A 15,598-nucleotide genomic window follows, 5' to 3' on the forward strand; every position below is an offset into this window, starting at 1 on the left:
TCCTCAGTGTGATAGTGCACAACCCAACAAGTATCTAATCACTTCAGATGTTTGTTGTTTCACTTTGCAGGAAAATAATTTGTCAATAAAATATCAGTCTTATCAAACAGCATTATAGGTTGATGAGGCATAATTTTCTTTTTTCAGCACAAGTAGATGAAAAAAATATGATAGAATTACTAGAATCATAGTTGAGAATGTTTTTAGCAAAACTTCCAGAAAAAAATAAAAAACAATTTCTCTGGCTTCTTTCACTGCTCATCTCATTCTGGGTTTCTAACCTTGTTTTACACAACAATAAGACTGAGACCCTCGTTATAGCAGCTCCTGCTTTATTTACAAAGTCAGTCTGGTTCTTGTTTGTTTTTGTCCACCTCCTGAGTCCAGCATTTGAAATTTTGGTTCAATATTTGATTCTTATATGGATTTTCGCTGTTTACTGATCTAATAACAATAATAACCTTTCTTTAACCAGGTTTGTCCCATTGAGATCAAAAGACCTCTTTTCAAAAAGAGACCTGTCCAAAACCAGCAGCATACAGAGAGAGGGAAAACATTTAAAAACAGTAACAACACATAGTCGCAATATAATAATGAATAATCGATACATCTGTCACTGTGTTTAGATTATTGCAATGCCATGTTTACTGGCTTGGATAAATCATCCCCTTCACACCTCCAAGCTATTCAAAATGCTTTGGCCAGACTACTTACATGTTCCAGCAGTACTGACATATAGAGAACTAAACAGTCAAGTCCCAAATTTTCTACCTAATCTCAAACAGCATACTGCCATCAGCTTACTAAGAATGTGATTCAGTTTTCCACCACAAGCTTTATACTGGACTACAAAGGAAAATCTATTGGCCCATCAGCTCCAATGAAGGCGATTCACAATGACCACCAAACGGCAGACAACAGCAGGAATAGCATGAGAGAGTTCATCCAAACAACAAAAGAAGTACACATGTTGATTTTTTTTCTGTTTTTTTACCCTAACGTAAAATTGATCCCTCCGGTTGAGTCTTGGAATGCTACTGGATCAGAAATGTGCACATAAGCACCCCTTCCCAACCCAACTCTCTCCTTCCTTTTTACTTCGAGTCAAGTAGGCCTGTCACGATAGCAAATTTTGCTGAACGATTAATTGTCTCAAAAATTATTGCGATAAACGATAATATTGTTTGAAGACCTTTTTACACTGATTTAATGGAAATGACGTAATAATGCATGTGATTTCTTGCCAAAGATAGATACACTTTATTTTCAAAAGAACACTTAACACTGGAGCTGATAAACAAAATATACAAAACAACCACAAACAAAAATAAAATGGATTCTCAGTCTCCATTAACAAAAAACTCACTTGAAAAAAAAAAACTAAACAACATAAAGCCAAAGTGGAAATAAATACTGCATTCAACCAAAAGAGTGCAGATTATGAAGTCTGTATATTATGTTGCCCTTCAGTAATAATTAGATTTAAATAAAGAAGATGGGCACATCGACTACCTGATGCAATAGTTCACACTACATGGTTTTTGCTCCTATTTTTCCCCTTACAACAATCTTAGAACGTTGGTCTTTCTAAGATTGTGTGGTGTGTTACGGTAGATCGTCGTTGCCGCTCCGATCTAAATCAGGGGTTTTCCCCGACTGGGAGCTTTAACACAACCTGTTGAATGTGACAGGTAGCCAATCAGAAAGCGCCGATTCTCCTCCGAGCTTTCTGAGGGGAAATTACAGAGGGGAATCCCAAACAGCTGACACGGAGCAACCCGAAGTCCAGCGGGTGGAAACAACATTAATGTTTATTCAACATGCAAAGAATATAGAAATGACACGGGGAGGAGTTGGAGCGAAATTGCTACAGCAGTTGATAAACCCGGTAACTTTTCAGCTGTTCTTCGTTAACGTGACGTAAATAAGTTCTAATGATTTTCATTCAGTCAGGACTTTACGCTGACACTAGCCACATGCATTGCAGGTAGATTGTAGTAAAGCATTGATTAATGCCTGGTTTTAAAATTAGTTCACTGGACTTGTAGCCATTATTTTGTGCCCATTGTTGGACACCACACGGCAGGAACGAACCCGATCGAACCATTATACCTAGGAATTCTGTCGGGTAATGTGTGGTCTGTCAGGTTTTGAAAATGGGCCGACGAAGGGAGGGTCAGTGGAGAGCACCGGAGTTGAGCCTTTTTTTCATTCGGTGTCATCAACAGAAAGAGAAAAAGGCCGGAAGAGACGATAATGCCGATAATTAAAATGACGTCGATAGTTTTAATTTATCGTACGATTAATTGATTTACCGTTTATCGCGACAGGCCTAGAGTCAAGTCTTTTCAAATTGTTTGAGTGATCATTACAACATGTAGAACATGTGGAATTTTTGTGCAACACTTGCAGAAAGTGCAAAAATAATAAATAATTGAATATATTTTTCATTAAACCTTACAAAAAAATCTGCAAGGTACTCTTATAAAACCGTTTACAAAGTTGAACTTTTTTTGATGTTCTATGTCAGGGCTCCCAGGCTTAAAGAAACAAGAATTCCTCAACATGTAATCCATCTGGGAAGAAAAGCTTGACTGTATTAAACAGGACTTAACAGTTCTATAGCTGCCAAGAAGATATTTATTTCTTCATCACGATTCACTCTTGACTTTTGATCACTTTCAAGTAATACTATTCATTCACAGTGCAGCTAGGAAAATTTTCTTGTTTCTATCTTACAGTACACATGGAATTCACTTTTATCTCTGTTGAAGAAAATACAATAAGAATTACTTATTTGTTTAATTTTTAATCACTAAAGATATTATTCCATTAGACCTAAACCAAAGGTTGTCCCACCAAGGACAACGTTCTAGTTCTGAGCTATTGAAGAAACCAGGGGTTGATTGTTTGTTTCTTTGCTGTGTATCAATAACTTTTAGAAAACTTTGATGTTCATTTTGCTACATAATAAAGATTATAATAATACACTCTCATTATGAAAGAAACCAGAACAAATCTAGTACCAAGAGTTAGACCATATTCAAAACATAATCAACTTAAACTGGTTTTTATTGATAATTTACCAATAATACCAAGGGAAAAAATATTACAGCACCAATCATCAACCTCATGCAATAATTTACAAACATAAAAGTTAGCAAGATAAAAAAAATGGCCTTAACATGCAGAGCAGCAAGTTAAGGATTTCATTTGCAAGGAGCTGCTAATTCTAAAATGGCCACCAGGGGGCATTTGGCCATTGCCAATAGTGTTATTAGCCAGTGGTTGGGAGTGTCCGACATTTTCAACACAGTCAAAACATTGAGAAAGTCTTCAGAGACAACATGCCTCATAAATGCATAACCAGGGCATATCCAGCAGCTGCATGGTGTGTGTGGATGGATTTACAGAGGTTACACACATCCACTCATGGAGCAGAATACAAAACACCCTCCGGGTCATAACCTGACCCCTGGCTCATGCCACCCCACAGAATGACCACTTAGAAATCTGTTGCTGGTAGTTCTGATCAATGCATTGATGAGTCAGAGAAATAGAAAACCAAAAACTTTGTTTCAAATTACATTTAAATGAAATATCTAAAGTCGAACATATAGGGAAAAAAACATGTTTTCTTGAACATGTTCAATAGTTTGACCAAACGACCTAATTCTGTCCACGCTTCTTTTTTCTGAGCAGTTTAAGAAAGTTCTTTAAATAAATCCAATAAAATTGTTTTAATTCTAAAAATACAATTCATGAGATGAATACAGGGAATCCAAGCTAGGCTGGCTGTGCATTTCTTCACAGGCACTTTTCACAGGTTGTCAGACCTGTGAAAAGGTCTGACAACCTTTTCACAGTAACATGGCATATATGACATAACACAAAGGATGAAAGGATACGACAGACTGCCGCTGTCTTCTCTGTATTTGAAAAATACACATTCACCAAAACCATCAGAAAATCTTTGCAGAACTTAAAGGGGATTTCTCTGGTTTATTGCAAAACAATGAGCCGTAGAAGCAATTCTACGCACATCAACCAGGTCAGCCTGTTTATGCAGGTGTTAGTCTGCAAAAGCATTTATAAAAAATAGTTTTTATCAACATACAAATGCTTAAAAAAATCTTTACTGGTGAACTACTTTCAGCACCTTATGAACCAATTGTTTGAAAGAAACAACAGATGTGGCCCTAACCTTATTGAGTTTTCTGATCTGAGTTCAGTGGAACTCCACAAACTCTTCCAGAGTTTTGGGAATCTGGTTGCGATAAGTGATCTGGTGCTGTCGGACAGCGCGTGCTGCCAGGCACTTCAGGCTCATTTTCATCTGGGTCTTCAGCAGAATCTCAGACACACCTGTGGTACTTTTGTCCAGCGGAGTCTTCTTCTGCTTGTTGGTCATATCTGTGTGGGCCCCAGCCTCGACCAAGTTGATGATAATGGCATGTAAAGTGAGGAAGTCACTGATTGGTCGGTTGTACTGGACAATAACATGGAGGGGAGTGTTTCCTTCATGATCCACTGCATTTACCTGAGCACCACAGTCCAGCAGCAGCTTGGTCACCTTGGCATTAGGGAAGCTGCAGACGTCATTGGTGTGAAAATCATCAACAGGTGTGCTGGAGCTGATGGCCAGATGGAGCAGCGAGGAGCCTTCACGTGTCCTTGGATCCAACTGGATCAGGTCGTAAATGTGCTTGTTAATCTTGGCTTGCCCCTCATCACTGCAGTTAGTCTTAGTGGAGATGCAGGCCAAATAAAGAAAAGTAAAAATATTGGATTCATAATTGTCCATGGCCTGCGGCAGCTCGGATTCAGCCGCTGTGTCAACTCGAGCCATGCTGCGCTGAATCTCCAGAACACTGCAGCTGAGGACCTGCTCCACTGCCGAGGCCAACACCGCCTCCTTCAGGTGCACCATCTGGGAGAATACCTGGGCGAAGCGCAGCAAATCTTTGTGCGTGTTGCGGTTCCCCTTTTGCCGGAGTCGAAGGGCATGAAGCCACAGTCTGATGCACTGCTCAAACTCCATGTTGTCTGCACAGACCGCTCCTCGATAAATGATAGGATGTGACAAGTCAATGTTGTCTGAGCCCATGATGCGTTCCCGAATCATGAGCCCCTCCATGTGCAAGGCATCCCTGTCCACCCGGATGGCTTCCAGCTGCTGGAGCGTTCTACACTCACTACGCCCCCCATAAGCTTCAATGGGTGGCAGCAAGTCCTTCACAATGATGTTGTCAGGGTCATGATAGCGCTCTGTCATGGCCATGTGAAGGTACTGGTATGTTTTCTGGATGTCATAGTTCTCCCGGTCATTGGCAAAAGACGCCCCCAGCAGCTCCAAGGCTTCGATGCGACTGGGAGGGTCACAGTCATCATGAGCCATCAACAGCTCCACCACATCAGCTTTACAGCTCTCTGCAGCTACCTTTAATGGCGTCATGCCATGTCCATTCAATGCCATGGCAGCCTGGGAGTCCATCAGCTCTTTCACAATTTCCAGATGGCCTGCCTCTGCTGCGAAGTGCAGGGCCGTGGCCCCACAGTGAGCCTTGGCATTGACATCGGCACCCTGCTCCAACAAGAACTTAACCACGTCCACATGGCCCCTGTAGGCAGCGATCATCAAGCAGGTATTGTTGAACTTGTTGGTGATGCTGATGTCGGCGTTGTGTTCCACCAGGTAGCGGACAATGTCCAGTCGGCCATCGAAGCAGGCAGCCCGGAGGGGAGTGGAATTGGTAATGGTTGTGTGGTTGACGTTAGCGCCATGGCTCACCAGGAGGTGAACCACCTCAAAGTGTCCGGCTCCAGCTGCACACCACAACGCTGTGGCCCCATCAATGATGTAACTGAAACACACAAGAGACTGGATTAAATATCATGACAGGCCTGGTCCCAGCATAAGGCTTTCTGAGCTGCAACATTTAAAGGGGCAGTGTTATGTCTTTTCCAGGAATATTGTGCCATTTTATAGCACAATCCACTAACTATCAGGAGAAGAACAGTCTGGCAGGTATGAATTAACAGGTGGTTGATAAAACATGGCAGCATCTCCAAAAGCACAAAGTCGGATCAATTAAGACAAATCTGTGTAGACTCCTCAAATTAAAAGACTGGGTGATTTATTATCAAATAATATACATGGAGTCTCAATTTAATACATTTGCCAACATGTGATTAAATGTAAAAAGTCTTTTAGGAGCTGGACTAAAATATGAGTAAATTTGTTTGTTCAAAATAACTAATTCATGATTATTATTAATTCTTGTTATTTAATATTTACAATTAATTTAGTTTGTAAGTTAAGTTCATTTTGTTTTTTTTCTTTTTAGTTTTTTGGGGGGGGTTTGGCTCTAGTGGCCTTTATTTTACTGTAGATAGACAGAAAAGCGGGTTGTGACAGTGGGGGAAGACATGCAGCAAAAGTCATGGGGCTGGGACTGGAACCTGTGACGGCCGTGTCCAGGACTCCGGACTCCGTACTTGGGCTGATCGCTCTGCACCCTGTGCCATCGCCGCACCCACGTTCAGTTCTTTTTAGTATATATTTGAATATCTTTTGCTATTTTTTTATTTTAGGATTTTGTTATTCAGAAATCGCTGAAATACACTTTTCTACTGAATTTGTTTATTTTGTATCTAATATCTTACATTTTAATAAATACAGAGTTATGTTAAGAGAAGATTCAACAACAAAGTATCACAGGAAAATATGTCCATATCACATTTATTGTTCCTTCAACACAAAACATTGTTGTTCTAGTAGCCAAAGTTATCAGCTGCTTGTTAGCCATTTTTATCCTTATATTTTTGTGCCTGCAGATGCCAATCCCAATTTCTGAGTCTAGAACAGTAAAAGATAGCTTTAACCTGACAGTCATGTTTTTGGACTGTGGGAGGAAGCGGGAGTACCCAGAGAGAACCCACGCATGCACAGGGAGAACAACCAAACTCCATGCAGAAAGATCCCAGGCCGGGAATCGAACCCAGGACCTCCTGCTGCAAGGCAACAGTGCTACCGACTGCGCCACTGTGCAGCTCTTTCACAGTATTATTGTATTGTATTATATTTATATCAAAGTGTCAAGATGTAATAGTTTTAACAAATCTGTAAAAAATATATATTTTTTGTTACACACTGAAGCTTTAAATAAGATTTTGCTCTCGATCATGGATCCTTTTCCCACTTATGTTTACAGGCAGTCATGCATGTTGCTTAGAAATATTTTTTGATGAATGAACCAATGTATTAAAGAGGTGCACATGTAATATGGGAGCTTAAGGTTTTCCTTCCATTTTTTCATAAGAAAAAAAAAATCATATCTTATAAACAAAAAAAACTACTTGTTTGGCCTCAAAACCAACATTGTTGCTCAAACAGTTCAATGAAAAGAATCCTGTGGATATATGCATGTTATGTCTTAGTACGAATACAATGTAACTCTATTTATGGTTTTAAATTTACCAACTTAGTACTGAATAAATTATCTGAATAATTTCCACAACAATTACATCAGAGAAACACAGTCATTTAGGTAGGTTTTATTTCCAGGTTCTTTCTTTAACTATGTAAAATATTAGTGTTCCAGACTTATATAGAAGCTTGGTCTAAATGTGTTTGGATTATCACTGCCGTACAGCTTGGACTTCTAACAACTTATCCCCTCAAACCTTCACGAACTCAGCATGTTGTTAATTTGACTGTACCCAGGCTTTTATGTGACCAGAAGGTTTCTTAGGCTGGACACCCATTTCCATTGCACACCGGCAACCATGCAGTATGTGAATTAGTTTAGTCAAACTGAAATTGACTAAACTAAATTGTTGAACATTTAAATTGTTGACCATTTAATATACATTTTTGTCACCTTTCTAGTAAATTGGTTCACCATAAATAGAGTTAAAGGAAGTAGAAGATGTTGCATAATACATGACAAAGTCTTTGGCACCTGTGACATAGTGGGTGTGGTCAGCTGGATGAGCCAGCTCAGTTTCAGCTTCCAGAGAAGCAACAGTGGGTCTCAGTAGTGTAGTAATCTCAAACTAATCTTTAGATCAAAGCTTAGATGTATTTTATCTGATTTAGTGTTAAATACTAATAAGGCCATCACAGTGAGGTATTTTAACATTCATGTTGACACTGAGAGGGATAACCTAAATGTAGTTTTAAATGCTATTTTAGACTCAATTGGCTTTACTCAAATATTTATTGTCCAACCCACCCAACACAGTGGCCTATTGCTCTAAACGTAGAGTGGAAGGCAGATCTTTAAGTTCTGAAGCTCCTTTCCTGTGAACCAGTTCCCAGTTTTAGTCCACGTGGCAGAAAACCTGTCTACTTTTAAGACTACGCTTAAGACTTTCCTTTTTGATAAAGCAGAGATATTTGCCCAGTCACTGGACAAGTGGGGAGTAAGGAGAGGTAGACTGTATGGTCCGATCTGACGGGGAGGAAATGCAGTCCAGAAAAACTTTTTTTTCCTGGCTCTGCTTCGCTCAACCCTCATTCTAAAGGATTAGTTATCCTGCTGTAGGTTGTTGGAGGACAAACAGACCGCTTTTCCTCACTCTACTACTTTCTTCTTCTACTCTCCAATTTGCATTATTTGCTTATATTTCAACTGTTACCTTTATGATTTCTAAGTTTTGTTCTCTCAGTGGAATAAACGGTATTCCATTTTGCTGTAGGACCTTCCTGGAGGAGGACATCAGCTGAGATAATGGTGCCAACAACTAATTGTTCCCCTCTCCTGCTATTAACTTTTTACTTTTCATGAATAAAAAGTTTTTCTACATCAGCTCCTCTATAACTTTTTTGTGTATCTGTTCTGTCTTCTCAAACCCCTAGTCAGTCATGGCCCAACAGTTATGGCCTGTTAAAGGGCAGTTTTTCCTCTCCACTGTTGACAAATCCTTTGTCCTCATGGTTTCTGTTCTGCCATTCAATGTCAACTTCGGGATCTTAAATGAAAATAAGGATGCTTTTAAAAAATCCCATCCAATCTTTCCTAACATAAAAAAAATAGCATCAAAGCTACAACCTGTATAATGCATCAATGTAATGCATATATATTGTACATTGTCCCCGTTTTAAATAAATCGTAAATGTATTCCTGGTAATAACACAGTTTTGATCCACCATGTCAATGTTTTTTAGTAAGGTTAAAGTGTCTTAACTTATGTATTTTTAATAGACTAAAATACATTAGTATGTGCATAATGAGCCCATATACGTGATTCGTTTCTTAGTTTAACTACAAAAAGCTAATTTTCAATGATGTTCAAATGTATTGAGATGCACCTCAATATCTACCAGGTCTAAGCAGATTGGTTTAGAAACAGGTAGGTCTAACATATGCTCTACACGGACAGCATTGTAGCTGGCTGAACTAAACCGGACAGAGGATATCTCTGAGGAACCTACCCGTCGAATCGGACCGTGCCGGTCTGTTCCGTGTCCACTTTGTAGTGGTCCAGGAGAAGACGCACCACATTGTCGTGTCCGTTCCGTGCTGCAATGATAAGAGGAGTGGACCTTTGGCCGGCCAGATGAGTCACATAGCTCAGGAGGAACCGAGTCTCCACCTCAGAGTGGTTGAGTAGAAGTGCGGCCAGTGTCAGGACCCGACCCTCGCTGGCTGCCTTATAAACGGAGCCGGCCAAAGACTCCATGGGAGTCCAACAGACAGCGATGTTCGCCTTTCTCTTCTCAGCTCGCGCCCCTGGTGTGCAGTCCTCCAAAGGAAGCCGCCTCCCATTAAAATATCATAATAAACCAATGCGACAACATGGAATTGCTTGTTCCTTCTTTACAGAGAGACGTTTACTTAGTAAAGATTCTAAAACTTAAGTAGCCTACATAGAGCGAACCGCCACAGGGTTGGTGATTCTAGGCAACGAGTGTCTTAAATTGCTAGCTAACCGGTTAGCGCCTCTGTTTAATAATAGCCAACTGCTTAAAAACCCGTCCAGGATAGGGCTTTGGTTGTTTAAAGTTAGTTCCCGAGTTCTGCACTCCCAGAGGATCCATGTCATGCGCTGTCAGTCAGAAAATTTAAACAAGGAGAAAAAATTAAATAAGTAAAACTGTTACTTTCACCTTTGCGACTAAGTGATTTGCCGGAAGTAAGAGTTCGACACAAAAATAGGTCCGACAGGAACGGTTTTCCACCGTTGATTGTTCCGAGAGGAAGGAGGTGGAAATTGTGTGAAGCAGAACATTGTTCTGGTACATCTTTACTCTAGTAACAGGGGCGTTACCTAATCTTGCAGCTTCTGAACATCTACAATGCTGCCTTGACTCGTCTCCCCTGGCAGTTTCACAGAAACTCACACCTAGAGACCTAAACAGTGTATGTTTACATTATTGGAGACTTGATAGGATTGCCAATGTCAGCAACAATTGCAGTGCAGGTAACTGAATAGACGGTAGGGCCAGAGTTTCATGTAACCTCAATGGCCTCATTAGTAACAACAATTTCTTTGCTCTTCTATCAGTTTGATTATTTCTGATTACATCTTATGAGCTTGATACTTCCAACCCCAGTTTCAGAACCAAGTAAGCTTTTTGGGATGAGGTATTTATGAGATGACAGATTCAATTGCCTTCATTTAGAATAGAATAGAATAGAATAGAATTCAACTTTATTGTCATTGCACTGTCACAAGTACAAGCAACGAGATGTAGTTTGCATCTATCCAGAAGTGCTCTACAAGATATAAATATGTATTTACAGGTGTACAAGACTATGTATGTATGGACTATAAGGGGTTATAGCAAAGAGATATAGATATTGTGTATAAATATAAATATGGGAGCTATATGCACAGATTATACAGAATATACAAGAATGTGAGGAAATGGATTATATATCTATATAATATAATACAAGATAAATAATGGCAGACAAAATTTACAGATTTTATCTGTAAATTTATCCTTTAATCTGTAAACAGGAAAACAGTCCTGTTTTCTTCACACGGACTGTGTGAAGAAAACTGTCCGTGATGTGTGTGTGTGTGAGGATAGTCCATGTGTTATTGCTGTATGAGAGGATAGGGGCGTACAGTCCTTATAGTTTATGTTTTATGTCAGGAGGCATTCAAAAGCGTGACAGCTGTGGGAAATAAGCTGTTCCGGTGCCTGGTGCCTAACTCCCTCTGGGAGGCATTACAGAACGCTGCTTTATCATTTATAACTATTGGTAGTTACCTATTATTTTCTAGAATTGCGCCACTCATGTTGGAGTAGTTCTATTAATTGCTTTTGATTTGTTCTTATTGTAGACTTTTGTTGTAGATCTTTTGGTTGTGTGTTTGAACAGTTATTACCTCTGGTTCTGGATGTTGTTCAGCTGGAAGGATATTTTCAGACAGCTTATGCATAATCATGGCGACAATAGTTGTTTTTATAACTAGGAGCAGCTGATTGGAATTTCAAGAACTAAAATACTAGACCAAAGAGCAGTATATGGCAACAATCATCTCATCTTGAATGTGAACAAAACAAAGGAGAGTATTGCAGATTTCAGAAGGAATAGGATTAGATCAAATCCTATTTCCATCATGAGAGAAAAAGTAGAGATGGTTGAGGAACATAAATGCTTTGGTGTTCATCTGGACAACAGACTGGAGATGCAACAGTGAAGCATCTATAACAGGGGTCTCAAACTCGCGGCCTGCGGGCCAACTGCGGCCCTCGGGACGATAGTTTGTGGCCCCCGCCTTAATATGGAAGTTTAATGTTAGTGCGGCCCGCGAGTTTGATATAATTGGCACTTTTCAGTGTTGTGTGCGGAGCTGAACGAACTTACCAATCACGGTGGAGTATATTGCTCTCGGGGCGGACATCGGCCGGGCCTATTTGCATTTTCTACATGCACAATTTCCGCGGCCGCTCCCCGCTTCACGTTTTTCAGCATCCAGTCTAGACCCGGAAGTTGCTGATCAGTGTAACATAATTAAGGTTAGGCGCTGTAACGCTTGGGTTGTGTTTAAGGGAGGAGAGGAGGCGGCAGATTCGTCAGGACGGTCAAAAACTCACAACCACACTGGTACTGGGAATTCCCCAGTGTTGTCCTTTAATAAATACGCTCTTCACCAACCTTACAAAGCCCGGTTGAACGGCTGCTATATTATCAGACATGAAAATTGAGCAGCGTCCAAACAACCCATAACATTACTCATACAGCTCTTTAAAATCAGACAATATGAGCAACTCAGTTCCATCAGTGGACCAGAGAAAACAAAGACAGGCGGTTAAAGAATCCTCTATATAATTAATCCAAGTTGGTGCAAATACACTGTGCAGAGCAGCACTGAGTTACATTTACATTAGGAAGAGCACAGAAGCTTTAAACATAAGGACATTACAAAGTACAGCATTTATACACTTTGAGTTTGCTGAAACACACACTAATACTCACAGAGAAATCAGAATCTCTACAAATGGTTCTCGGTGAGGTGATTACTGAGTTGATGAACGGACAGTGAAAATAACGTCTGGTGCTGTTTTTCTGTTCCACTTCGGTCCTGCTACGTCTGGAACGCATCCGTGTCGCACTGGTCAGTAAAAGCCGTCTCTAAGTTGTTCAGTGGGATGGCAGTCTGTGTGTCGTCCGGCTCTCTGGTTGTTCTGGAGAACGGCTGCAGATGACATGTGTTCCTCCCCGAGGGAGAGGAAATTCTCCAGAACATATCTTTTATCTTCTTCCTGAACTCCCTGCGCATGAGACAGTACAAAACCGGGTTCAGGCAGCTGTTGGTGTGCGCCAGGCACACGGTGACCGGATGGAGGTAAGTGTGCACCATGTAATAGGCTTTATCCCAGTTGACCACATTCAGTTTCACCAGAACCCCCCAGAAGGTGATGGCGTGGTTCGGCATCCAGCAGATGAAGAAGGAGAGGACCACGATGGTGACCGATCGGGTCACCTTGGCGCTCCGTTTCACCTGATTGTTGTTGTTCATGCTGCGCAGATGTAAGAAGCGCAGCAGCAACAGGTAGCACACCGTCACTATCAGCATGGGGAACACAAAACCTACCAAAACCTTTTGAAGGTGGTGAAGCAAAAGCCAAGGTTTGCCGTCCGGGAAGCCCATGAGACAGAGTCTCACCCCCGCCACCCTTCTTACCGTGGAGAACACTGCGGTTGGCAAAGAGGCCGTCATGGCGCAGAGCCACAGTCCGGGAATCACCCAGTGCACTGGGCACACCCGCTGCCGGGTCCTGTCCTTCAGGGCCGAAGCCACGGACCAGTACCGAGTGACGCTCATGGCTGTGAGGAAAAATACGCTGGCGTACATGTTCATCACCGTCACTGTGAGAATGATTTTGCACATGGCGTTTCCAAACGGCCAGCTGAAATCCAGAGCTATGTCCACCGCCCAGAACGGCAAAGTGAGCACAAACTGGAAGTCCGTCACCGCCAGGTTCAGGATGAACAGGTTGATACTGGGTCTCTTTCTCCGGCCGGTGCGCGCTTTCATCAGAAAGAACACCAGCACGTTCCCCAGGAGTCCCGCAGCGCACACTACCGAGTAGACGGTGGAGATGAGGATGCGCAAAGTCGGAGACCCATCCGCTGGCACGTCAACATCATTCGGCTCCACCGAGGATCCGTTCCACAAAGTCGTGCTGTTGTGATTTCGCAGCGCTGCCATTCTGTCCGGTAACAGCTGTGAGCCTCACCTCCTGCGCCCCCACAGAGCACACTCTGTCTGCGTGGTCAAGTGAACAGAGACCTCAATGGCCATCACCCGCTGTGCTTAGGGTTCTCCACTCAGGAGGAGCTTCGCGGGGAGGCACTTTGTTTCCAGTCTGTACCTGACTAATGAACCTGGACGCATGCACGCCTTGATCCAGGCGCTGCGCGTTCCCGAGGAGGCAAGTGCACGATGGGAGACTGACGTGTCTTTTTCAGGCCAAGACCAAGTTGCGTCTGAACCGAAAAACGTCTGTCTGCTCTGTGCTGTGCTGAGGAGTGATAATATGTTAAAAACATTTAAAAAATTCTGTAAACCTTCAAAACTACTGAGAAAAAAGATTCAACACAGTTGCTATCACACAAATATAACGCTAAAATTTCACGTTAGAAAAGGTGTAAATAGCGTTCCTTACTTTGTTAAAAACAAAGAAAAAACTGAGAATAAATCAGGCAAACTTTCAATAACTAATTTGTCTGAAACATGGCCTTCATTCATAGTTAACTGCTCTCTCCTCTTCTTACATTCCTGAAAGACTTACAGATGATTATAAATTCATTCTCCCCATAGTTTCAGTGTTTGATTACTCAATTTCTTAAAAAAAAAAAAATTGTATATCTAAGACCTTTGTAGTTTAATTTTACAGCCTGTTTGAGAACATTTGTATAATCTCTACCCATGTTACATACATTACTCAGGATCCTCTCAGCTTTAAAAAATTAAAAGATATGGTCCAGTAAAAGATGGGCCGAATTATGTGACACTAATTTCTTATTAGGTAAAATGGTGCTTCAACTTAAAAAAAATTGAGTTAATTTCACATCAAATTTGTCAAACTTAATCTATTTACTTTTATATAACACAACAACTTAATAAACTTTGTATATTTACTTTATATATTTAATTTGATTACTTGTAACAAATTAGCTCCATGTTTTAATTCGCTCACCTGGTTTCTTTTTTAAGTGCATCACCAGAAAAGCTGATCACGTCCTGCTGCTGCTGTCACTGGGGTTCACAGAGACACAAAGGGCAAACAAGAACAGAGTCACTGCTAAGAGCCGTTGAGAATGATTAATTAACCCAAGTTTTTGGGCTGCCTGAGGTTGCCGGAGTACCCAGTGAAAGCCCACATATGCTCTGAGAGAACAAGAAATTCCATGCAGAAATACATGGAAGGTCCTGTTTCAAGATTTGAAGCAGGATCTTCTTGCTGCACAGTGAAGAACAGAGCTAGAAACTGCTCTATTCCCGTAAATCATAAATGATGCAAACAGTATTTCTAAAACTCTAGCCTTTGTTGTCAATTCCTAAAAAGCAGGTGGAGCAACAGAATCCAACATCCTGGTAAGAACCAGACCTTACCTTACACTATTTGCTTCAACCATAGCAGGGGTGTCAAACTCCAGTCCTTAAGGGTCGGTGTCCTGCAACTTTTAGATGTGCCTCTGCTGCACCACACCTGAATAGAATAATTAGGTCATTAGCAAGGCTTTGCAGAACTGATCTACACAAGGAGGAGGTAATTAAGCCATTTCATTCCAGCGTTTTGTACCTGTGGCACATCTAAAACCTGCAGGACACTGGCCCTTGAGGACTGGAGTTTGACACCTGTGCCTGTGATCCAGAGGGTCTGGATTCTCAGCTGCTGAGAAATGATTGCTTCCTGACGTGTGGACTCTGTTGAAGTATTAAATTTTACCAAATCACTAACATTTGCCCGGGAATTGTGAAATGTGCCAGTTTTGGGACGGGTTGTAAAAAGGTGCATTCCTGCCTGAACAGCTGATGCTGTGACCTTGCTGCCAGAAACTGACACCTGGTAAAAATTCTTTTAAATTTCTTTTAATTCTTCAGAATTAAAAGAAAAACATTCAGA

At 41.2% G+C, this 15,598-nt stretch overlaps 2 protein-coding genes across 2 annotated transcripts; both read right to left on the reverse strand.

Moving 5' to 3' along the window:
- Positions 1-3,054: 3,054 nt before the first annotated feature.
- fem1b (fem-1 homolog b) lies at positions 3,055-10,171 on the reverse strand. The gene is made up of 2 exons (XM_032547253.1): positions 9,440-10,171; positions 3,055-5,864 (listed from the first exon to the last, which is right to left on the reverse strand). The coding sequence occupies exons 1-2, from the start codon at positions 9,685-9,687 to the stop codon at positions 4,229-4,231; spliced, it is 1,884 nt and encodes a 627-aa protein (XP_032403144.1). The 5' UTR covers positions 9,688-10,171; the 3' UTR covers positions 3,055-4,228.
- Positions 10,172-12,532: 2,361 nt separating this feature from the next.
- On the reverse strand, positions 12,533-14,195 carry rxfp3.3b (relaxin family peptide receptor 3.3b). The gene has a single exon (XM_032547450.1). It carries the CDS (start codon positions 13,675-13,677, stop codon positions 12,550-12,552), a length of 1,128 nt encoding a protein of 375 aa, XP_032403341.1. The 5' UTR covers positions 13,678-14,195; the 3' UTR covers positions 12,533-12,549.
- Between the last annotated feature and the right edge of the window lie 1,403 nt (positions 14,196-15,598).

The sequence above is a fragment of the Xiphophorus hellerii genome, chromosome 2, assembly GCF_003331165.1.
Source record: "Xiphophorus hellerii strain 12219 chromosome 2, Xiphophorus_hellerii-4.1, whole genome shotgun sequence".
In the NCBI taxonomy this organism is placed as follows: domain Eukaryota; kingdom Metazoa; phylum Chordata; class Actinopteri; order Cyprinodontiformes; family Poeciliidae; genus Xiphophorus; species Xiphophorus hellerii.